Here is a 26,123-nt window from a genome sequence, read left to right as displayed (position 1 = left end):
TTTTCTTGCCTAATTGCTAAGGGTAGGACTTCTAGTACTATGTTGAATAAAACTGGTTAGAGTGGGTGTCCTTGTCTTGTTTCTGACCTTAGTGGAAAAGCTTTCAGCTTTTCACTATTGAGTATGGTGTTAGTTGTGGGCTTGTCATATATGGCCTTTACTGTGTTGAGGTATGTTCCCTCTATACCCACTTTGTTGAGAGTTTTTATCATAAATGGATGTTAAGTTTTGTCAGATGCTTTTTCTTTATCTGTTGAGATGATTGTATGATTTTTATCCTTCATTTTATTAATGTGGTGTATCATGATAGTTGATTTGTAGATGTACTATCCTTGCATTCCTGGAATATATCCCACTTGATTATGGTGTATGATTTAATTAGTTACTGTTGAATTCAGTTTGCTGATATTTTGTTGAGGATTTTTGCATCAGTGATCATCAGTAATATTGTTCTACAATTTTTGTGTGTGTGTGTGATGTCCATGTTGGGTTTTGATATCAGGGTAATGCTGGCTTCACAAAATTAGTTTGGAAGCATTCAATTTTTTGGAAGAATTTGAGAAAGATGGGTATTCATCTTCCCTGAAAGGTTGGTAGACTTCAGCAATGAAGCTGTATGGTTATACTGTTTGTGGAGAGCTTTTTTTTTATTACTGATTCAATTACTGATTGAATCTCCTTACTAGTAACTGATCAGTTCAGATTTTCTATTTCTTCCTGATTTACTCTTGGAAGATTATGTTTCTAGGAATTTATCCATTTTTTTCTAGGTTGTTCTATTTCTTGGCATATAATTGTTTGTAGTTGTGTCTTATGATCCTTTTATTTCTGTAAATCACTTTCAACTTCTCTTTCATTTCTAATTTTGTTTAATAGAGCCATACTCTTTCTTCCCTTGGTTAGTCTAGCCAAGGGTTTGTCAATTGCATTTAAATTTTCAAAGAACTAGCTCTTAGTTTCCTTGATCTTTTTTATTATCTTTTAAAACTTGATTTCTTCTCTCATCTTTATTATTTCCTCCCTTCCACTGATTTAGGGATTTAATTTGTTCTTCCTCTTATAGATCATGTAGGGGCAAAGTTATATTGTTTATTTGAGATATTTCTTGTTTCTTGACTTAGACCTATATTGCTATAATCTTCCCTCTTAGAACCAATTTTGCTGCATCCTTAAGATTTTGGTGTGTTGTATTTGTTTTCATTTACCCATAGTTATTTTTCATTTCTTTGATTTATTTGATCACCCATTGGTTCTTCAGTAGCCTGTTGTTTAATCATCACATTTTTTTGTGGGTTTTTTTTTCAGTTTTCTTCTTATAATTGGTTTCTAGTCTCATGCCTTTGTGGTTGGAGAAGATTCTTGATGTGGCTTTATCTTCTTGAATTTATTGAGATTTGTCTTGTGGCCTAACATGTGATACAGCCTAGAGAATGTTCAATGTACATCTGAGGTAAATGTGCTTTCTGTTGTTTTGGATGGAATATTTTCTGTGTATTATGTCCATCTAGTCTAATGTGCTATGTAAGGCTGGTGTTTCCTTACTGATTTTCTGTTTGGATGATCTACCCATTGATGTAAATCATATGTTGAGGTTTCCTATTATTATTGTATTGGTATCGGTTTCTCCCGTAGGTCCATTAATATTTGCTTTATATACATTAGTGCTCCAATGTTGTGTGTATATATATTTATAACTGTTATGTCTTGTTGGATCAACTTCTTTATCATTAATGCCTTTTTCTATTATTATAGTCTTTGTTATAAAATTTGTCTCCTGTGAGTATAGCTACACCAGATTTATTTTCATTTCCACATGCATGTGATATCTTTCTCCTTTCCCTTCACTTTCAGTCAGTTTTGTGTCCTTTCTTCTCAAGTAAGTCTCTTCTAGGCAGCATAGAGATGGTTCTTGTTTTTTATATCTATTCAACCACTCTGTCTTTTGATTGGAAAATTTAGTCCATTTATGTTTAAAGTAATTATTGATAGGTATGTACTTATTGCCACTTTATTAATTGTTTTCTGGCTGTTTTTGTAGTTTCTCTATTGCTCCTTTCTTCTATTCCTTTCTTATCTTGTGGTTTGGTGGTTTTCTTCAGTGTAATGTTTAGTCTCCCTTCTCCTTTTCTTTTGTGTATTAACTCTTAAGTTTTTGATTTGTGGTTATTGTGAACTTCACATATAACTTCCTGTGTACATAAAGTTCTTTTCTGAGTTGACAGCAAGTAAAATTTGAACACAAAGAATCACCTATTTTTAAAATAATTTTATTCAAATATATTGCAGGGGAGGGACAGAAAATCTCTGTCTTTACCTTTTTAGATAAGCCCCTCTGGCTTGGGCTCTTGTGAATTAGACTGATGTAAGACAGATTAAAAATAAACAGTTTATTAATATGTGCTTTACACATACATTTGGGAGAGAACTTAGTGATGAGTAACTCAAAGTAGTGGTTAAAACCTGGGGCTTATGTGGCATATTAACAAAGAAAAATAATTTTTTAGAGAACTGTCAAGACAAAGGAGAAAGTCTTTGAGTCTCTAGGGTAGAAAATATTTAGGGAAATATATGTGGAAACTGCTGGTTAATTAAGTGCTATGATTAGTGATATTTGTTTGTGTAGAATCTTTCTCAGTGCCATGTTGTTTCCAGTAATAACATTGTTACCCGCTTCCTGCTCAGGAGGTGGTGTCAGGAGATATCTTCATAAGAGAAATTCATGTTTTGCTCAGGCAGATAGGAGGATAGTAGAGGGTTCATTCTGTGTCTACTCTTCTTAGTTTCCTTCTGCTCAAAATTATCCTTATGGTAGAGAGACATATTTTGACATGACATACTCTGAATCCCTTCAATATTATACGTATGCAAAAAAACTACACACATTGTATTATAAATGTTCACAAACTGAACATAGCGCATGTATGTAACTAGAACCCATATCATGAAATAGAACATTACCAGCACTCCAGAAATAATTTCATGCCCACTTCAGTCCTTCTCCCCTGAATGTAACCACTACTTTGACTCTTAAGACCCTATAGTAGTGCTGGTTTTCTGCTTTATATGAAATGAAACATACAATATGCATTCCTTTATATCTAGCTTGTTTGACTTATCATTGTTTGATAATCACCTATCTGTAAAAGTTAAAATTATCTTCATTTACTGTTGTTACAAGAATGGACTCCTGAAAATTTGTTCATTGTTTAAGCACTAAATGAATGATTTTTGGGTAGTGAAAAGGGTACTAAGCTAAGATCTGAAGTCCTAGGTTCTATTTCCACTCTATGAGTAGGCAGGGATCTTGGGAAAGTCCCTTACTTCACTGAGTCTCACTTACTCAGTTAAATGGGGATAATTGTGTGTGTGTGTGTGTGTGTGTGTGTGTGTGTGTGTGTGTGTGTGTGGAGTACCTATTTTCTAGGCTATGGAGATCTAATTAATTTATCTAAAAAATATTTCTTGAGTACCTACTATGCTCAAGGCACTGTCCTAATTGCTGTTATATAGCTGTACACAAATTTGACATAAATTCATGTCCTCCAATTTACATTTTAAGATGAAAAGTTATGTGAAAGTATATTGAAAACTAAGAACAATATGATGACATTATTTTAATAATCATAATCATAGAAACCAGTCATTATTGCCCAAACCATATATATTTACTTTTTTAATGCATTATTTTATTTTCCTCAAGTCTCTGAGATGTATGAAATAGAAGTGGGTTTTTACACTAAGATAATTTATTTTCCTGGGATCGGTTTTGTCATGTATTATTTTTTGGGGGTTATTTGAGGGTGTTACTGATTAGTATGGGAAGACATTAGAGATTTTCCATGGAAATTCTGCCGAATCGCTAAGGAATATGTAGATAAAGTATTAGCATTCTATTTTTTAACTAATTAGAAACATTTAATTGAGACATGTCATAAAGTGTCCTATTAGGACATTTCAGTGTATTATTGAATAAGAAAAAAATCTATAAAAGTATGAACTACTTGCTAATATTTAAAATATTTTCCAGGTCTCTTTGATGTTGTTTTCAATGAAGGAAATATATGCATTTTCCGAAGTCATGAAATGAGACATCTTTCTCTTGCTCTTGACAACAGCTCTGTCACTGGAATGGTGTGTAGTACATTTTCTTTTTGCCATATATCAACAGTATCATTTCCATATATAATGTGTCTTGCATAAGGTACTTTTGTAAGATTATCAAATTGTATTTTCCTCTGGCTTTGACTTTAATTTTTTGTTATTGGGTTTCATCTCATTAATTTCTGAAGTTCTGGTGCCTAAATGGTCCCAAATTTCAGCGATTAGAATTTAGATAGGGAAAAGTAGACCATGTCTTTGACAACATTCAACATTTTAATAAGCCTCCAATAGGAGACAATCTGTCTTCTTAAAGGACCTTCAGGGAACATATTATTAGGAAAAAAATACACAGTAATTTTACCTAATTATGCTTTGTATTGCTTACTAAAGGTTTGATCATAGATTTTAATGTATAAAACTGTTTTTTTAAAATACATATGTTATTTATTTTGAAAAATGCGACCGCATAGGAAAACTGTCATGCCCTGTGCTAAGTGCTAATGTGTGTTGTAACTTCGTATTTACATCTGTCCTATGAGAGAATCCATTAATATCCCAATTTAACAGAAGAGTACTAATGATTAAGTGAGTTGCCTAGAGTTACATGGCTAGTAAGTAAAAGCAGGAATAGAACACAGGCAAGTCTGATTCTGCCACTCGTACTATAGCTTCCTCAGATGATGTTATATAATATTACATAATGAGTTTTGGCTCATAACATGTTATTTAACTTAAGGGAAATAATAACTATTGGAAAAACTTTACATAATTTATAGGACTGAAATTCAGGCTGAGTGATTAATCAGTCAAATTTCCTCTGTGAAGTCCTCTCTCTTCCTGCTCTAGACTTAGTAAGGCACCCTGTGCTGTATTATGTAGCACATTCTGCTCAGTACAGGTACTGGTTGTAGTGAGTACTTAATAAGTATGAATGTAGTAGGGATGAAATATTCTCAAAATAAACTTCAAGAAATGTACCATTACTTTATTTTTAAAATACCAAATTAAATATATCTCCAAGCCCTATCCTACTAGGTTGGTGAGAGATTCCATCTTAGTTTTTGTGAGACTCATCTTGTTCCACTAAAGATTTCACCTGTTATGGGGTCTCAGAATATCTGGAATATCTGGTGACAATCCTCTTAGCTTCAGTCCATACTGGTAACTCCTTATTTATTCACCCAACATCAGATGGTTTCTTGAAGGCAAATAGCTTTGTCTTGAAGGCAAGTAGTATCCTTGCCTACTTATTCAAGGGGACTTTTCTGAGGTCAGTAACCTTATTGTGGGTATCATGGATCAAGCCATTCAAAGGGTACCATTGAATCCTTGTTTTTTAGACCCAAATGACTTTCTGGGGCACTCAGGGGAGACAGGATAAAACCTCAAACAGTACCCTGAACCAGGAATGTCTCCCTGTAGCATAACCATCTTGATTTATTTAGTTTTCTAAAAGCAAAATATAGTAATTCATGTCTTTTAATTTCAGCTTTTAGTCCTAAATAAACTTGAGTTAGGAGGACACAAATGAAGAAATGAAAATGTGATCAAATATATGCTAACATCACATCAAATTATTCTGTCCCTGGAGTTCTTTTAATTGTTACCCAACGCTCAACCTGGGTTCTGAGAAATCAAGAGAAGAAAGCCTTTAAGAAAGACACTGAAATCATGCTGGGGAATCAAACAGTTAAATGACAAAAGCATGAGGTAGATAGTATGAGGATTCTGTGGAGTGGAGTAGATCTGTATGTATAAATAATATCAAAATATTTTAAATTGAATTAGTTTATATTGCTAATTAAGAGTTTTGTCTCCCTGGCCCCTTCTCTTTTAGGCCTGTGGTGGAGCCTCCACTGAGCTGCGGGTGCTTTATTAGCCCAACCACTGTGCACTTCTTGAGTCAACGCTGTTTCCTGGTCATGCAGTTATTTTTGACTGTCATGGCAAAATAGCTGATGAGTCATCAGCAGGCTATGCAGACCTTTCAAAAGAATTTGTGGTTTTTGTCAAGGTAAAATGGAGGAAAGTCACTATCATTTATACTGCTAAATATCTGCTTTCTTTTGCTCTACTGAAGAAAATTATTGAATTTAATTATAATGGAGTAATCAGACATCTTCCCACTAGGTGGCATTGATGCCCATTGCCATTCTATTTACCCAGACTTTGAAAGGCCTTAGAGATCCCAGCAGCAATGAAACTGATGGGGGTAACATCCAATATTCAAATAAGGTTAGGTTGAATGTGAGGCTTCTTAATAAAAAGTTAGAGACGCTTATGTTTGGGAGTCAAATGCATATATTTAACTTTTTAAACATTTATCTGTACACCCCTTGAGTATTGTATATGTGTGGTCATTTCATATTGCTATGCTTCTTTCGTAATAGTATGTGTTTGTGGATTTGTCTTAAAAATAAACATTATCATCATACAAATAGCTGTCATTTATGAGATTGCCTGTTTGTGCAAGTACCTCTGAGAGTTTCACCACATACAAGACTGAATTTAATCATCATAAAAATATGGAATGTACTGTTGTTTATATTTCTTTGATTTTGTATTTTTTTTTTGTATTTTAAACATGAAGAAAATATTTTCAGAGAAGTTAAGAATCTTGACTAGTACAGCATAGCAAGTAAATGGTGGGTCATGATTCAAATCAAAGTCAATTTGTCTTCAAAGCTTTTTATACTTATTATATAATAAATACTTCATCACATTATTAATTTTCCTAAAACAACATGATTTTTAATGGTTGAATAATATTCAAACATAAAGGATATATACATATGTATGTTCCATGTATATATCATTTATATATATGTTATGTTTATTTTATATATATAAATGTTATGTTTATATATGTGTTTATCACCAGACATTTAAGATTAATATTAATCTCTTTATTTTACATCTCTACATATATTACTGCAAAATATACTTTGATATATGTCTTTGATCACATACTTTATTATTTTCTTAGTTTAGATAGTTTTAAATTGAACTTAACAATCAAAATATGAAACCTTTAAGACTCTGAAAACACACTGACAAATTTCTTTCCAGAAATGTAGTAATTTTTGATCCTGTGGAGATTAAGCCAACTGTGAAATTAGAGTGAACATTCACACTACCACCATCACCTCTGATAAAAACTTCATAGTTCTGGGGTTCTAGAGACCACTATCAAGGTTTGATAATTCACTAGAACAGTTCAGAATTCCTGAAAGCTGTTATGGCTATAGTTTATTACAGATAAAGGATAGAGACACACAGGAAAAGTACCAAAGGGTGAAACTTCTAGTTGTCCTCTTCCCGTAGAGTCAGGACAGCATTACTTTCTCATCATTTATGTGTGATAGTATGCTGGAATATTGCCAACCAGGGAAGCTCACCTGAGCCTTGGTGCCCAGAGTCTTAATGGGAGTGTAATCAAGTAGGGAGTATAGGTAACCAGTCTCAGTCTCCAGCTTTTAAGGTCAATTGACTTCTTGTGACTCAAATCTCCCACCCTAAATCACATTTTTATTCTCTGGCTGGCTGAAGGCGCTCTGGCAAACAAAAACATACCTATGTTGGAATAACATTTATTCCAAGGATTTAGAGATTACCTCTCAGAAGGTGAAGGCGAAGACCAGACCTCTTGGGTAAAGGTATATTCTTTAATATCCAACTCTGTTAGGCAATCACTGGAGGAGTGTTCTTTCTGTTGACGTCAGTATTGAGGATGGTCCTTGAAAAGAACTCTTTTTTAGACAGTTTTCTAGAGGAATAAACATCTAATTAAGCCTTATTTATTTTTTTACTAGTATGGATTGCCTTTCCTTATGTTTATTCACCATTTGTATTTTGCCTTTGGTGACTTGTGTATTTATGTTTTTTATCCATTTCTGTACAGTGTTAACGTATTTCTAATTGACTTTCAATAACTTTTTACATCTTAAGTTATTGGTTACATAGGATTTACTTATATCTTACTTGTGTTCAATATCTCTTTTCATTCATTCATTCAATCCTACATGTGTACATTTAACTAGTATCCAGAGTGCATTCTATAATTCAAGTACCCTCATAGCACACTGATTTTATTTTACTTTGTGTTAATATTAAAATTGTTTATATTCCTTACCAATTTCTTAAGAGAAATGTTTGTGTTTTGTATCATTTTTAAATTTCTGTACCATCTGATGCTGACCTTTATACTTTCAATAGCTAATGATTGACATAAATTATGAGTCAACCATAGTGCCTCTTTTAGCTTTACTTAACTTTGCATAGCAGTTAAATTACTTATTTCCTTATTTTGTACATTTTTAACATTTGTACATTTGTACCAGAAGCTTCTGGTAAGATTCTGATCACTGCAACTTCTGTAAGAGAATGGACTCCACTGCTAACTTATTCTAGCAAAACATGAACTTGTTATTTACTGCCTTTCTGTTTTGTTGTTGCTCTGAAGGGTGTGTTCCTTGACACTACTGTCCTCCTACTTGCTACAAGCCCTTGTCAGGCCTTGTGTCTCCAGGCTGATGGGAGCTGCACTGGAATGGGAAACCAGTCTGAAAAATCCTACTGGAAAGTGCATAAAATCAGCTCTGGGATTTGCATGTTTGAAAGTGTGCAAAGATCACAGATGTATCTGAGGATTAAGGATGGCCACTGTGATGGAACAGTAAGCATCTGCTCATATTTTTCTCAGCAAATGTTTGAGACTTTTGCCAATAATAGATACGAGAATAGCACTTTCTGAGTATTTTGTTTAACTTATGTTAAACATTTCTGAATGTTTTAGTTTTAACCACTGAACATCTTGGAAGTTGGATGTTATGGTGGTCCCCCTTGACTGGTGTTTTTAATAAGTGAGGAGGGTAGTCTCATGCTTGGTATGGTTAGAGAGGGATCCTAATCTTTAGGCATTGCTTCTGAATTATAATGTGCATGCAGATCACTTAAGAACTGTGTTAGAGAGCAGGTTCTAATTCAGATAGGCTACACAGGACCAGTGTGTCTGTTTCCAATAAGCTCTCAGCTGTCATTGGTGATGTTGGTCTGCAGACCACACTTTGAGAACCAAGACTCTACAAAGTTCCAGCTCAACAATTTCCTTGCTGTTGCTTTTGGTGCCTAAATTTCCACCAGTGGAAACCCTTTTAGTAATTTGAGTAGGAAGTGATTTTAAATCCTAAATATTAGGGGTTCTTTTATAACATCTTGATACTTTGGAAGAAATATGAAAAGCATCTAACATAACATCTTTTATATATTCATAATTCTATGGGTTGAGAGATGTATAAGATTAAATGCTTAACTTCCCTGTTAATATCTATCCCCCTGTTCTTACCTGAAACAGTCTAGTTTAAACTGTATCTTTTTAGATAACTTGGAGCTTTTGGATAAGCTCTCTCTCCCCTCTTTGCCAGTATGACATCCGGCTGTGAGACAGTTTGCATGAGCTTCAGGGATGGGGAGAGGGAAGGCATAGACCATTCATTGTTCCCTGGGTCCCTATCTTTGCTGCCGACTGGTGAATCTGTCTGGTGAGCTGCACTGATGTTCATAATACAAAAGAGGAAAGAACAGGCACATACACACACTTATTTAGAATCCTTGATATGCTCATAAGAGCATAGCCCATTTCACAGAAGAGGAAGCCATGCTTAACAGAGTATCATGCATATGGTCTTTGAACTGGTAAGTGGACTAATTAAGATTAAAAACAGGTAACATTACCACCATGCCAGACTAGTTGAAGAGTATGATTTCACTCAATGTTCATTCACCCTATAGGAGGAACACTGGAAGTAGCTTTCCCTTTCTTTATGTCACCAACACCCACAAAGTAAACAAACCTTTTTCTTCTGGGGCTTGTAGGAGTGTTCAGAACCATGAAACAGTTTGTGTACTACTATATGACACACATTTTTGGGTCTCTGTTTTCTTGAAGTTTGTGGGGGCACATATAAGTGTCATTCCAAAGTGGGAGATAGGCCAACATTTTGTATTTTCCCTAAATGGCAACCAAAAGCACAGCTTGGTGCTTAGCCACATTCCATTTAGCTACCTCATACTCCAGTTGGTGATTTTTATGGTTCTTCCATTCCTCCCTTTCCAGTCTATGTGGGACCTCTCTGGTGCCTCAGTTTCTTTCTCAGTGTGCTGTTTATCTTGTTCCCCCAAGTAAGTAAATTCCCTCTGAAAATATATAGCAGAATCTATAATCTCTCTGCCCCACACTCCTCATGCTTTTTTCTTCTTCTTCTTGTTTATGCTGTGGATGACTCAGTGCCATCTGAATAGGCCAAGGGAATGGTAGAAGTCTCTGGTGTTCAATTGAAAGAATTTGGTGAGCACAGGGAGACAGGCAGAAATTTACAGATTAATTCGCGGATCTATTATCCTGCCACAGAGGAACTTTTGGTATGCTCATCATCAGATGAAGAAGCTGAATGTGAGCCTGGTTAAGTAACTTGCCAGAGCACCCCAGTTAGTGTCGGAGCTGAGAGTCAGTCCAGGGCAAGTCTACCTACCTCCTGAGCACCTGTTGTGGAAGATTTGTGATACCAGAATGGAAAAACTGGGTTGACACTATGAGGAAATTAGGGTCAGGATACACAGAGGGGAGGCGATTCCAAACAAAGAAACAGTTTTCTTCTTCAGCAGTTTTCCTAGAACCAGTCACGTTGACAGCTTGTTAGATGAGTGATTGGGTCTGAAATTGTGTCCTCTGAGCTTTTACGTCAACATTAGGAACTCCTTTGCTTTCCCCTTACCTGGCAGGTTTCTCCAGATGAAAAGCTAGGTTCATATTTTCCTGTGCTCTTTGAAACTGAGGCAGGCAGTCATGTATTGAAGTTTCAAACCCAAGCATTGCTTTATTATTATTATTATTATTATTTGTTTTATCAAATGTACATCACAGTGATTCAAGTCCCTCTCCCCCTTTCCCTCCCCTCACCCACTTCCCTCACCCTTGGAAACCACTAGTCACTTCTCAGTGTCTATTAGTCTAATGCTTTTTTTGTTCCTCTGTTTTGCTTTGTTTTCATATTTCACAAAAAAGTGAAATCATATGGTATTTGTCTTTCTCCGCCTGGCTTGTTTCACTGAGCATAATACCCTCTAGCTCCATCCATGTTGTTGCAAATGTTAGGATTTCTTTTTCTTTTTATGGTTGAATAATGTTCCATTGTGTATATGTACCACATCGTCCTTATCCATTCATCTTTTTATGGACACCAGATATCACTTTTTCTTAATGATATTTCATAACTTGAAAAAAGCAGGCATTTGTTCTGTTTGCTTTTGGGTAGAGATAGCAAAGATGGAGAACTAGAGATCTACTGGTAAAGGTGAAAGAGCATAAATGGTTTGATTACATAGAATTTTATATTTAGAACAGTAAAAGAAGGCACTTAGGCCATTTCAGAGCACAATATGGAGATTCTCTAGGCGTTTTGGAAATGAGCATGCCACATCTTGATTGCATATAATTTGTCCAGAGGGTTATAGTCATTCGTTGGAGGCCTTACAGGGCAACATGTGTATGAAGCAGGAGCTGAATAGAAAAGAGACTGGTAAGTGGGGGTTGTGTAAAAGAGCAAACCAGAAATAACAGGTCCATGTACATCAGATCCTGCATTTGACAACTAAATTCAGTACACTGCAGCTCCCATAAGTGCAACTTTGTGGAAGAGCAAAGAGCAAAGGAGCCTTGGGGTCCAAGACTGGATAAGTCGTTGGCTGGTCATGTTACCAGGTGGCCATTTCTTCTGCTGGGATACAGTCCCCAAGCCCCAAACCCAGCAGTAGGCCATGACCTCTGGAGGCTCTCTCATGTTGGAATAGCCAGAGTGCCAAGGAGGAACTAGGGGGCTTAACCTGCACCTACTCACTGTATAAAATGGAAGAATTTCAGTATTTAAAAATGGGTATGGCTCTACCAAGGTGTGCCAGTTGAGTATCACCCCCTCCATACACATAGGGTGAGGTGTGTGTAATTCTTGAGAGCTGCACAGGAAATCTTGTTACTATTGTTTTTTAACATCAGTAAAAATCTTCAGCTTAAGGTAATGTATTGGAGGTCTTCCTGACTGTGATCTACTTATAGGTCAGTTACTTTTGTACATCTGCCTCCTAAAATTGGGGGCTTAAACATTGTGTAGCAGCCTCTAGCTTCCTGGTGTTTCTACTAAAAATCCCAAGCCTGTTCTTAGAAAAATTACTATATTGGAAAGTTATTGTTAAAAGGTATGTAATTTTAATGTGTCTTTCCATGAAGTGAGAGGCTCCTGAATAATGTGTAAATCTTAGGAAAATGTGCCACTATTCTTGCCAAAGGTGAATTTTCTTATACTGTAACAAGATCAGCAAGGAAAGCAAAGAGAGGAGATGAACTCATATTTTTTGAGTGTGGCAAAGGCTGAACTAGCTCTCTTACATTTGTAATGATGTCCATTAACCCTTAAGCTCACACACAAAATAAATAAGGTAAGCAGACAGCAGTAGCATGTCTTACCTAAAACTGACCCTTGTAAATGATCTAATCACTCATTTTATGCAGTTCTTAAAAGAATGGCCAGGGTTGAAGAGTTTCTATTGTGATACTTTTATTCATTAGTCCCAGTCCAGATCAGGCCTATCCTAGCTTTTCATTGAGATTGGCCCCTTGGAGATGGACTCCTACACACTCTGTCACAGACATTGAGGTCAGGGAGGATGCGTCCTCTGGGTCCCATGTAGCCACTAGTTTTTTACATATCAGATCTGTGTAATTAGCTGAGAGCTGGAGGACTCGGAGGCTACACCTGATGGTATTTACCATTTAAACAATATTGATGTTTAACTCTACTTTGCTACTTTGTAGAGAAGAGCTTCCTTAGAACTCCCATCATTTGTGTTTTAATTCTGCTACTTTCATTGTAGTGTTTTCTTTATGACTTGTTCAGTGACAACTTGTTTAGGCTGTCTGACTAAAATTCATCATCTGAAATTTTGGTAAGAAGGTCTTTTTAGTCAAAATAGATAGGTTCTTGCTCTTAAGATACAGTATTGATATATAACAATCAGGCATATTATTTATTATTTTTCACTTTCACCATATCTGACCGGAAATCACTGGGCTGGGATGACATTATTCTTGAAAGCAGAATGTTAGCTATCATTTCTATTACCTCCATTTGCATATATTTATAGGCTGTGATAAGGCATGCTCACAATCTCCAAAGGGATTTAAGATACATTCAAAGGTAGATGGTAATGCAGCTCATATTATTATACCTTAAAAACATAACAGTGCCTCAATCCTGGTAGCTATTTAAAAATGTTTATTGTATAAACTGAATTACATAAAAGCAGTAATGTTTCCAATGTGTGTACCATTGTATATTTGAAAATATTTCTTATAGGCAAACACACTTACATTTAAATTAAGTGTTGCTGGTCAGAAATGTTTTATTTCTGTTACTATAAAATTGTTATGCTGCAGGAGTAAATCACTTTAATAGATTTTGATGTAGTAGAGATTCAAGTTAGCAAGAAACAGCATGCAGTTCCCTAGGGACAATTGTAAGGTTGTTAATTTAAAGAAGAAAAACAAGCCTCAGAACAACATGGGTGAACTCACTAAGCATGAATGCAAAGGAAAAAGAGAAGTAGGAGTTGTAGAAAAAGCAAGCTAAAGAGTGAGCACTGTATCAGACAGACACATCCCACACTAGCAGGATCCTCATTTATGGCTAAGAGTTGTCAGAAACTAGGAAAGATTCTCTTATTACAAATCTAGTTTGGCCTCTTCACTCAAAATATATTTCTATACATGTAAGTAACTAAAAATCTAAAGGTAATTCATAATTTTAAAAAGTTGTATATGAAATGTATACATGGGCTGTGTATACATGCTAGACCAGTGAGTTGAAAGTATAAAAATCAGTGGAAGACTTACTTAGTTTTATATAAGTAATGCTTTTAGCATGCCTGTGTCCTTTGGCTGTGACACTTCCTAAGTGCATTCAGTTCTGGGGTGGGTATAGTAGGCTGGAATTAGATATTTCTCTTCCCCCCAGGTCAGTGACGCTATGATAAAACCCCAATAGGTTAGGCCCTGGTTAGCTATTTTTCCTGTGAGCAGTCCTTAAGAATAACAGAGTGCTCTGGCACATGTCAGGAGGGTTCCTTTTCCCCTCCTATGTCAGTTCTGTGAGGGGCTTCTTCTCTCATATTTACTGTGGGATCCTGGTTGACCTCCTGAAGATAAAATCCACAAAAGCATGGGAACCTCTCTATGACTGGGTCCCCTGGAGTTTTAGCTTTCAGATTGCCTCACGGGACCTCTAGCAATTCATCAACTACAGTTCAGGCTTTTGTACACGGACACTGGTTCCCTCATTGGTTTCTGCTTGTGAGTCTCTGCTCTGATAAGCTGTGACTCCCTATATTTACCTGCCTGTCTCTCTAGGCTTAAGGATAGAGGTTTGCCCTGTATCCTCAATTCTGTCATGAATCCAAAAAGAGTTGATATTTGAGTCTGTTTAGCTTTTCACTTGTTAAGATAGAGTAGTGACTTCCAAGCTTCTCATGCATCATTGGAAACTGGGAGTCTAAATCACGTTTTACTTGATCAAAATTTTTTAAGAGAGATTGATTTTAATAAAATTGTTAAGGTGCACTTGTTTATTTCCACAGTTCTTGTCTCTGCTGCAACAAAGAATTGAAGGGCAGAGACACAGTAGTGAAGCTGAGTAAATGTTTTATTTGAAGTTAGCACTTAAAGAGAAAGTGTGGGCAACCTCAAAGAGGAGGGGGCGCCCTCGAAGGTTGAAAAGCTTTATTTAAAATTGTTGGGAGGAATTCGGTTTGGAGATGAAGGGAAGTCAGAGTACAAGGTAAGGAGGGAATTCACTAAAGCTCGAGTGTCAGGGTCTGACAGAACAGAGGGATAAAGAAAGTTCATTGAACTGCTACTCAGCATGGGGCGCAAACCCTACTAACTCCTTAAGCCAGTGTCACTTGGATCTTTATCTAGTGTCTGCTTGAATCTGCATGGTGTGGGAACTGAGTCCCTACCACCCCAGGATTTGGGGGAGCTGCAGAGCACTTGCTGGAGTGAGATTAAACTTCCTAGAGGAAAAGAAAGGAGACTTTCAGGCAGGCCACTAAAGAGGATGACCATATAGCTGCAGTTCCATCTGGGTCACCCAGGTGACAGTAATTTGCAAGCCCAGGTCTTAGTTCTCAGCAGCCCCTCCCTACTCATCTGAAATAGCACAAAGAGAGTGAAGATTTGAGCTTAAATATGGAGATTAAAATGAAATAGCAAAGTAGCAAAGACACTGCTGGAAAAGCACAGAGACAATGTTATAAGTTAAGCAGTAAGAAGTTATTTAAGACAAAAAGGTGCACACTCAGGAGTGTGGGCAACTTCAGAGAAGAGGGGCACTGAAAGGTTTAAGTTTCATTTAAAGAGAGAAAGGGTGGGCGGCCTCAGAGGAGGCTCACTGAAAGACTGGGGGTTCCCCCTTTTAAGGATTTTTTTCAGGAATGTAACAGAGTGAGGGGCTCAAGTGGTCTCAGATGTTTATCTTTGATGAGAGACATTACATCTCTTCTGTTATCAGTCTTTCAGGTAATTCTGCAAAATTAACATGAGACATTTACTGATCTGGTTCCTTTCCCAGGATAGCAGGTTCCCTCTGGGAACATACCATTCAAGACCACCTGCCCTGTCCCCAAGGTGGGCTGAGTTATGGTCTGTTTGCTAAAGAATGTGTTAAGAATCTTACTTCTTAACTTCCTGGCTTTTAAAATGCAAACTTAGTTTTAAGATGGAATTTGTTCCTGTTTCTGCTATGCTGTTTATATCTGGGCTTGTTTCCTAAACTAATCATGATGCTTGTCTCTTGCTCAGGTTGCAATTTACTTGATTAGGGGCTGGAGGAGGAAAAAACAGCATATAGATTAAGTTAAAGAATAAGCTGAGCCTTTTAGAAGGCTAAAGTAAAACTTATAATGGCATGATTTAATTGACACAATGAAGACATGAGCTGTGCTCAGATACTTTTCTTTTTCTGGGGAATATTTGGACATTCCAAGTTACTCCTGGCCTTCGGAGCTTCAGCTGATTAACTCATTAACTCTGTGAATCTTTTCTGGCTCTCTAATTTTATCTAATTAACTCTTTGAGTCCCTTTTCATGGGCTTTACTGGCCTTATTCTCTCTCCACCCTGCTCATATCTATTTTTCTGCCTAACAAAATTATAATTATTTTGTTTGAATTTTCTAGAGAAAAATCACATTTCACTGTTACTGTAGACCAATCTATGCATTAGTTTTGATCTTTATAGCATGAAAGATATTTGAAGAATATGCAGAGAGGCTTGAGGACAGCAAGAAAGATGTTCTCCCCCTTTGGAGCAAACAGGCTTTAAAATAAGAATAAATTGTTGAGTGAGTCATCCTGGAAAAGAGAAGGCTGATGAGTAGCATTAACAATACTCTAGAGTATATAATGTATATTACTAGGATGGGGGCACCATAGGGAAGAGATTCTTATTTACTTTGTTTACTAAAATATCCCAAACTCTTCAATGAGACCTAACGTTTTTGTAAGTGTTTAACAAATATTGAATGAATTAGAAGTTAAAATACCACCTAGTGATGGTGACTAAAAGGTATCCTGCAAAGGAGCCAGATAGAAATGTGCATTAGGTATTATTTAAGCTTGCCATGGTGTTAGCATGCATCATATATTCCAACATGGCTTTATCTAGTTGATATTTATTATTAATATGTAGGAATACACAAAGTACAATATGGCACTTTTCCATCCAGAACTCAGATGTTTTCTTTCATTTCTATGTCCATCTCACTAATCAGTTTGTATTTGGGGTAGGGATGAAGCAGAGATTTTAAATGAAAGAAGGAAAGAGGGAATAAAGGAAACTCTAAAGGTTTATTGTTTTGAAGTTTAGTTATATTAAATTTTATTTTCATTCTTTTCACTAATCATAATTAATGGAGGGTTAAAAAACTGTCATTCCTCAGATGCTTTAATCTATTGGAGGGAACAAATATGCATACATCAGTGATCTAGAGAAGATAGCAAATTAGTAAGCTAATTCAAATAATGGATTAATTACTTATGTCAGAGCCCAGGAGAGGAGATTGATTTGAGCACAGTAGGTGAGTTAGGAGAAGTTCCTGTGTAGGGGAAGAAAAATATCATTCTTTTCCTTTCTAAGTTCTCAACTGGGGCTCCTGTAACAAAGGACAGATTTATAAGAGAAAAGCATACAAATTTATTTTTAATATAACCTTTATGTGACACAGGAGCCTTCTTAAGAAAATGAAAACCTGATGGTGTGGTTAAATGTGAATGTTTTTATGCTAGGTTTGATGAAGAACAGAGAGTTGTAAAAAAATAAGATAGACAAAAAAGGTATGGACTAAGGGTAGTAAACTGGGAAAAACAGCAAGGCCTGTTCATTCATATTCCTCCCAGCATCCCTGTGCACTCAGAGATCAGGCTGCTCCATTCCTCTTGGTTTAGGGAGGTACCTCTCACATGACAGTCTTATGACCAAGGGAAGGTCACAAGAATCCTTCCTGCAACTGCCATTTTAAAATTCCTTCAGCTTGAAATATTCAGTATAACAAGGTTGCTTATTTTGGGTAGTGTGTCCTGAACCCCATTACATGGAATGGTGAATTTTATAGGTAATAGTCCCATTTTTCATTATCAAATAAGAAAGAGAAAGACATTATATCAATAATTACAAAGTTAGAAATTAGCAAAGAGAACTTTTTTTTTAGTTAAACATTTATGGAGTTTCTACTGTAAGACAAAAACTGAGCCCATTGCTAGTGCTACAATAGATAAATTAAGACATGACCCCTGCCCTCAGGGAACTTGCAATATAGAAGGGGGAAAGAAGAATGTAAATAGATAATTACACTACCATGTCAAAGTGTACTAAACAGAGCTTAAGTACCCAGTTCTGTTGGTAAGGAAAGAGATGTGTTTGGGAAAATGTTTTCATTTGTATGAGTCATGGGCTATTGCTTGAGATCTTTAATGTAAAATGACACCTATTTTTAATAGGTTACCTGTTTTAAGTTTGGGGAGATGGTGGGCTGGTAATGATATTAGAGTTCATAAATCTGGCCTTTATGTAGAAGATGGGCTAGTTTATGGAGAACCTAAAGCTTGCAAGATTAACTATGCGATTACTATAATGCAACACAGTTTGACTCAAAGCCCACCATTTGTCTGAAGTACATTAGTAGTTTTAATGTGTTCCAATATACTCAGTTCAGTTGATTTTTTTTCAGCCCCAATAATACTTATATATCTAAGCTGCCATCCAGTTCAGAGGTTAGTCCCTTACAGATCAATAATTAGTTTCTTGAATTTTTTTCTTTCTCTTTTCCTTCATCCTTGAATGGTAACTATATGCAAAGCCTTAAAAAAAATCATGGCGAAGGACTACTGGATATACTCTTCTTCATGCCTATACTGTTCTTTGCTGCAGTGTGGCTGATATGTGTTGTCCCTGAATATCTTGATCTTGTATAATTTCATATGAGGCTGATAACATAGTCTGAACATTTTGGGCAGTATCATGTGGCTTGAGACACCCACCTAGCTTGGTCTCAAGGTTCCCAACTCTGTGACCAACATGTAGTAAGTTCAGCCCTCTTCTAGGTTACTCATCTCAATACTTGAGTTTCTCATTGGGCAAGGGCTAACTTCTGCATCCCCTGATGTCTCCATGTAGCTGTGCAGAAGTTAGGAAGCTCTGTCAAGTGTCATCTGCTCAGACTTCTCCCTCAGGCATTTCTAATTCACCTTCTGAATTGGCCTTTTGTTGTTCTGGTACTTTGCTGAATACTAGGATGCTCTAAGGGAAATTTGTAAATTTCATCAGTTCCTGAGATTCTCCCCTAATACATATATATAAATATTTCACTTCCCCTTATTTCTTTGCTACACCAAGAATCAACCCAAAATGGGGTTTGAATAAGAACATCTAGTCTCCTAGCTTATTTACCCCAGGCCCCTCCTCCAGGTATCAGATGGGCTTTTCTTCTTTCTGTGGGGTAGAAATTTCTACATTTATGGCATCTATGTTTTCAGTGGCTTCATTATTTATACTCTATGGTGTCCAGTCCTCCAGGCTTAGCTATTGGTATATAAAGTCCAATTTTGGCATTTCTGCTGGCAACTGTCTTCTCTCTCAATAAAGCTTTGTTTTTCAAATGAAAAAACACATTCCTTCTAAGTTCTTATTTGGTATAGATTTCCTTTTTTTAAAGATATTTATGTAATTTTATTTTATATTTTTCCTTTGTTTATTGAAATATAGTTGATATACAAACTTACATTGGTTTCAAATATATAGCACAGTGGTTCACCAGCTACCCACATTATTAGATCCTTACCCCAGCTAGTGTAAATACTCTCTATCGGTCAGCATAGGAATATGTTACAGAATCAGTGACTGTATTTTCTATGCTGTACTACCATCCCCATGACCAATTTACATTATGGTTGAGAATTTTGTGCCCCTTTATCCCCCTTACTCTCCTCACCACCCATCTCAACCCCTCCCCCATGTTAACCACCAGTCACTTCTCAGTGTCTATGAGTCTACTGCTATTTTGTTCATTTTATTTTGTTTTGTTTTTATATTCCACAAATAAGTGAAATTGTATGGTATTTGTCTTTCTCTACCTGACTTATATCACTTAGCATAATATCCTCTAGGTCCATCCATGTTGCCCCAAAGACAGGATTTCTTTTATGGCTGAATAATATCCCATTGTATATATGTACCACCTCTTCTTTATCCATTCATCTATTGATGGACAATTTGGCTGCTTCCATGTCTTAGCTATTGTAAATAATGCAGCAGTAAACATATGGGTGCATATGTCATTTTGAATCAGGAATTTTGTTTTCTTCAGGTAAAGTCTTAGAAGAGGAATTACTGGGTTTATGGTATTTCTTTTAGTTTTTTGAGGAACCTCCATACTGCTTTCCACAGTGGCTGCACCAATTTACATTCCCACCAACAGTATAGGAGGGTTCCCTTTTCTCCACATCCTCTCCAACACTTGGTATTTCTTGTCTTTTGGACAGTGGCCATTATGAATAGTGTGAGGTGATATCTCCTTGTGATTTTTATTTGCATTTCCCTGATGATTAGCAATGTGAAGCATCTTTTCATGTGCCTGTTGGCCATCCGTATTTCTTTGGAAAGATGTCTGTTCACATACTCCACCCATTTTTCAATAGGGTTATTTGTTGTTTTGGTGGTGAGGCATATGAGTTCTTTATACATTTTGGATGTTAACCCCTTATCAGATAAATCATTTACAAATATATTCTTCCATACTGTAGGTTGCTTTTTTGTTCTGTTGATAGTGTCCTATGCCATATAGAAGCTTTTTTAGTTTGATGTAGTCTCACTTCTTCAGTTTTGATTTTGTTTCCATTGCTCAAGGAGATGTGTCTAGGAAAAAAATTGCTTATATGTAAGAGATTTTCACCTGTTTTCATCTAAGAGTTTTATGGTTTCATGTCTTACTTACATTTAGGTATTTGATTCATTTTGAGTTTGCTTTTGTGTATGGAGTTAGACAGTAATCCAGTTTCATTCTCTTGCATGTAGCTGTCCAGTTTTCCCAGCACCAATTATTGAAGACACTGTCTTTTCTCCATTGTATATTCATGGCTCCTTTATCATATGTTAATTAATCATGTCTGTGGGTTTATTTCTGGGCTTTCTATTCTGTTCCATTAATTTATGGGTATGTTCCTATGACATTACCATACTGTTTTGATTACTGTGGCTTTGTAGTATAATTTGAAGTCAGGGAGTGTAATCCCCCCCCCAGCTTTGTTCTTCTTTCTCAGGATTGCTTTGACTATTCAGGGTCTTTTTTGGTTCCTTTAACCAAAGGTAATTTTAACCTTTTTTGGTTAAAATTAATTTTAAAATTATTTGCTCTAGTTCATTGAAAAATAACATTGGTATTTTGATAGTGATTGCACTGAATCTGTAAATTGCTTTGGGAAAAATGGCCATTTTGGCAATATTAATTCTTCCTATCCATGAGCATGGGATAGATGTCCATTTATTTGCATCTTCTTTAATTTCTCTCTTCAGTTTCTTATAGTTTTCAGAGTACAGGTCTTTCACATATTTGGTTAGAATTATTCCTAGATATTTTATTCTTTTTGATGCTATTCCAAATGGAATTGTTTTTCTAATTTTTGTTTTTCTAGTTTCTGACTACCTTTTCTAACTTTTTGCCAGTTGTTAGTATGTAGGAACACAACATATTTCTGTGTATTAATTTTGTATCCTGCAACTTTGCTGAATCCAGTTATTAGTTCTATCAGTTTTTAGTGGAGTCTTTAGAGTTTTCTATATATAGTATCATGTCATCCGCAAGTAGTGACAGTTTTACTTTTTCTGTACCGATTTGGATGCCTCTTATCTCTTTATCTTGTCTGATTACTGTGGATTTGACCTCCAGTACTATGTTGAATAAAAGTGGTGAGAGTGGACATCCTTGTCTTGTTTCTGATCTTAGAGGAAAAGCTTTCAGCTTTTCACCATTGAGCGTGATGATAACTGTGGGTTTGTCATATATAGCTTTTATTATGTTGAGGTAAATTCTCTCTATACCCATTTTGTTGAGAGTTTTTATCATGAATGGATGTTGAATTTTGTCAAATGCTTTTTCAGCATCTATTGAGATGATGATATGATTTTTATCCTTCATTTTGTTAATGTGGTGTTACCATATTGATTGATTTATGAATATTATACCATTCTTGAATCCCTGGAATAAATCTCACCTGGTTATGATGGATGGTCCTTTTCATGTATTTTTGAATTCAGTTTGCTAACATTTTCTTGAGAATTTTTGCATCTATGTTCATCAGGGATATTGGCCTATAATTTTCTGTTTTGTATTCTCTTTCTCTGGTTTTGGTATTAGGTAATGTTTAGAAGTATTCCCTCCTCTTCTGTTTTTTAGAATACTATAAAAAGAATGGATATTACCTCTTCCCTAAATGTTTAGTAGAATTCTGCTGTGAAGCCACCTGGTACTGAAATTTTGTTTGTAGGGAGTTTTTTTTATAACAAATTCAATTTCATCCTGGTAATTTGTCTGTTTAGATTTTCTGCTTCTTTCTGGGTCAATCTTGGATGGCTGTACTTTTCTAGGAATTTGTTCATTTCTTCTGGGTTGTCCAATTTATTGGCATATAATTTTTCATAGAATTTTCTAATAATTCTTTGTATTTCTGTGGTGTTAGCTGTAACTATTTCTTTATCTTTTATGATTTTGTTTATGTCCTCTTTTTTTTTGAAAGTGGCTAGGGGTTTGTCTATTTTGTTTATATCCTCAAAGCTCTTAGTTTCATTGATCTTTATCTATTACTTTATTCTTTATTTTATTTTTGTTCTGATCTTTATTATGTCCTTCCTTCTACTAACTTTAGGTTTCATTTATTCTTCATTTTCTAGTTTCTTTAGTTGTGAGTTTAGACTGGTTATTTGGGATTGTTCTTGTTTCTTGAGGTAGGCTGGTATGGCTATCTACCTGACTTTCAGAACTGCTTTTGTGGTGTCCCACATATTTTACACTGTTATATTTTTGGTTTTATTTGTATTGCTTGATTTCTACTTTGATTTTTCATTGATCCATTGATTATTTAGGACCATGTTGTTTAGCTTCCATGTGTTTGTGCATATGTGATCATTTCTGAAGTGTGTTCCATGTGACTTGAGAAAAATGTGTGTCCTGTTTCTTTTGGGTAGAATGTTCTGTGTATATCTGTTAACTGCATCTGATCTAAAGTGCTTTTCAGTGTGTTTGTTGCCTTATTTGTTTTCTTTCTGGATAATCAGATGTTGATGTAAGTTGGGGTGTTAAAGTCTCCTAATATGATTGAATTGCATTCTATTTCCCCCTTTAATTCTGTTGGTATTTGTTTCACATATTTAGGTGCCCCTTTGTTGGGTGCATATTTATAATTGCAATATTCTCTTGTTGGACTGATCCCTTTATCATTATGTAATGTCCTAATATGTCTCTTGTTACTTTGTCTTGAATCTGTTGTGTTTGATACAAGTACTGCTACCCATGCTTTTTTTCCCTATTATTTGCATGAAATATTATTTTCTATCCCTTCTCTTTCAGTTTATATATGTCTTTGGGCCTGAAATGAGTGTCCTGTAGGCAGCATGTAGATTGATCTTGTTTCTTCATCCATTCTGCCACTCTGTGTCTTTTGACTGGTACATTTATGGTAGCTATTGATAGGTGTGTTCTTACTGCCATTTCATTGTTTTCTGGATGTTGTTGTAGTTCCTCTCTTATACTGTTCCCTTTTTGTTTGATGGTTTTCTTCACTGTTGTGATTGTAGTTCTTTTTAAAATTTTTTTTTGTTTCTATTGTTTGTGGTTACCGTAAGGTTCATGGATAGTGTCCTTAATATATAACAGTCTATATTAAGTTGATGATAGCTCTATTTCAAACACAATCTAAAAGTACTTCTTTTTTCTTCTTCTTCTTCCTCCACACTTTATTAGATATCATAATGTGCATTTTTTGTGTATCCCTTGACTATTTTTTTTGTATTGTTGGTTTTACTAGTTTTGTTTTAATTTTTCATTTGCTTGGTAAATAATTGGTCTACTAGCTTTACTCTGAGTTTATTTTTGCTGTTAAAAATTTTTTAGGCTTAATAAAATTTCCATTCTACAGAAGTCCCTTTAATATATTCTGCAAGGCTGGTTGAATGGTAGTCAATTCCTTCAACTTTCCTTTATCTAGGAAACTTTTAACCTTTCCTTCAGTTTTAATTGATACCCTTGTCTAGTAGAGGATTCTTGGTTGAAGGTCCTTTTGTTTCAATACATTAAATATGTCATGCCACTCCTTTCTGGGCTGTAGAGTTTCTGCTGAGAAGTTTACTGGTAGCCTGCTGGGATTTCCCTTATAAATAATTTTTTCCTCTCTCTAGCTGCTTTCAGTACCCTCTCTTTTTCCTTAATCTTTGTCATTTTAATTATTATATGTCTTGGTATTGTCTTCTTAGGGTTCCTTTTGTTTCTGGCTCTCTTTGCTTCCACTGTGTGGGTATCTGTTTCCTTCCCCAGATTGGGGGATTTTTCAGCAATTATTTCTTGAAAGGGACTTCCCATTCCTTTGTATCCCTCATCTCCTCTGGTACCTCTATTATGCAAATATTGTGTCATTTGGAGTTGTCACACAGCTTTTTAAATATCTCCTTGTTTCTAGAGATTCTTCTTTTCTCTCTGTTCCTTGGATTTGTTGTTTTTCTGTTCTCTAATTTCCATCTCATTGATTGTCTCCCTATCTGCAGCAATCTATTATTTATTCCCCCCATTGTACTTTTCATTTCAGCTTCTGCATTTTTCAGCTGTGGGTGGCTCTTTTTCAACTCTTCTCTTTGTTGCAGTCATTGCCGAGATTGTCAATAGTTTTCCACAGATCAGTGAGCATATTTATGACTGTTACTTTGAAATCTTTATCAAGAAGATTGGTGATCTCTGTTTTATTTAGCTCTCTTTCTGGTTTCTTATCCTATAGTTTTTTGGAAAATATTCCTCTGCCTTTTTATTTTGTCAGGGTTTCTGTGTTTCTTCCTTTGTATTAGATGGACCTGCTATGCCTTCTAATCTAAAGAGTAATGGCTTTATAAAGAAAGAGTTCTGTGGTGCCCATAAGTTCAGGAGTATTTCCTCTCCAGTGCTTGTTTCTCCTTTGTGGTGGAGCCCCAGTTGCTTTTGGTGGGCTATGAGTGCTGTCGCATTTCTTCCTTTCTGCCAGCAATGGCTGATCTCTGTCAACAGAGGCTCTTTGTGAGCAGTGTAGCTGGTGCTTATGCTAGGATAGTTTTGGGTGGAGCCATCTTTCTGCCTGTCTACTGGGGCTGATTTTAGTCTGCCAGAGGTAGCAGCTGGCCTGTGCCTGCCCTTTGTGAACCATGGGCTGTGATGTGGGTGGGGCAGGTGTGCTGAGGAGTATGACATAGGATTGGGCTGCCAGGAAGGAGGAAGGAACACTCAAAGCTGGTTCATACTGGCACCTCCTCATTTGGGCTGAGAAAGGGCTGGGAAAGGTGGGAAAGCCTCCAGATAGCAAGGTTTCTCTCCACCTGCCAGGCAAAAAGTCTGACTGCTGCTGGGACTAGTGGACATGCAGGGAAGCACCTTGGGGTTGAGCTGCTATTGGGGGATGTGGAGCCTTTGGGACACCCCAGAGTACCTGACTTATTGGGCTGAGAGAGGGCTATGGAAATATCTACCTGCCTTTTCTTCTCAGAGAGGGCTCTGTCCAACCCTTGCCTCTCTAGCAGCCTTCCCACTGCTTGTAAATCTTTCAAACTGCTGCCTTTGGTTTGGGTCTCAACAGGACTAATTGAACTGGCCTGTCCTCCACATGTGGCTGGAGCTCTGCGTTCCAGAGTGCTCTGACTGTCTCTGGTGTCCAGTGCTGCTAATCGCCAGAACCCAATGCAATGTGGACTTGTGTTCCCATAGCACATCTCCAGGGCCAGGTGTGCAGAGTTCTTGGGTGCCCAAGAGAAACTGGATTTCTTTCCTGATCAGGTGTAGACCTCTGCAGTCTTCCAGCCATATTTAGGCTTAGTTGTATTTGCTGTAGTTGCTTCCTTGGTGTGTGTGGGAGGGGGTTTCACCTTGTCTTCGTACTCCACTTGTTTTTTCCTCCCTACTCTGGTATAGATTTCTTAAAACACTTCTATTTGGAGATTCTAAGTTGAGCAAAGATTTTTTTGTTCTAGACTGTATTCTAACTAACTCATGATGTATTGTAACTAACTCACGATGAAATTAGCATTATTGATTCAGTAGGTGAAGAGCTTTGTAACAATTAGCAATGAAAAGATATTGATTGAATAATCCAAAAATACCCTCACTTCAGTTAGTGGGTGTAGTGATCCAGGCATGAGGA

General features: G+C 36.3%; 1 protein-coding gene across 1 annotated transcript in view; it reads left to right on the top strand.

Moving 5' to 3' along the window:
* Positions 1-26,123, top strand: part of RP1 (RP1 axonemal microtubule associated) — a 370,859-nt gene that overhangs the window by 200,670 nt on the left and 144,066 nt on the right. The window contains exons 13-15 of the mRNA XM_036999525.2: positions 4,028-4,131; positions 5,939-6,115; positions 8,564-8,776. Of these exons, the coding sequence (XP_036855420.2) occupies positions 4,028-4,131; positions 5,939-5,980 (146 nt within the window). The 3' untranslated portion in view covers positions 5,981-6,115; positions 8,564-8,776. The remainder of the gene's footprint in view (positions 1-4,027; positions 4,132-5,938; positions 6,116-8,563; positions 8,777-26,123) is intronic.

This window comes from Manis javanica, chromosome 2 (genome assembly GCF_040802235.1).
Source record: "Manis javanica isolate MJ-LG chromosome 2, MJ_LKY, whole genome shotgun sequence".
NCBI classification, from domain to species: domain Eukaryota; kingdom Metazoa; phylum Chordata; class Mammalia; order Pholidota; family Manidae; genus Manis; species Manis javanica.
This window is presented reverse-complemented; position numbering and strand designations above follow the sequence as displayed.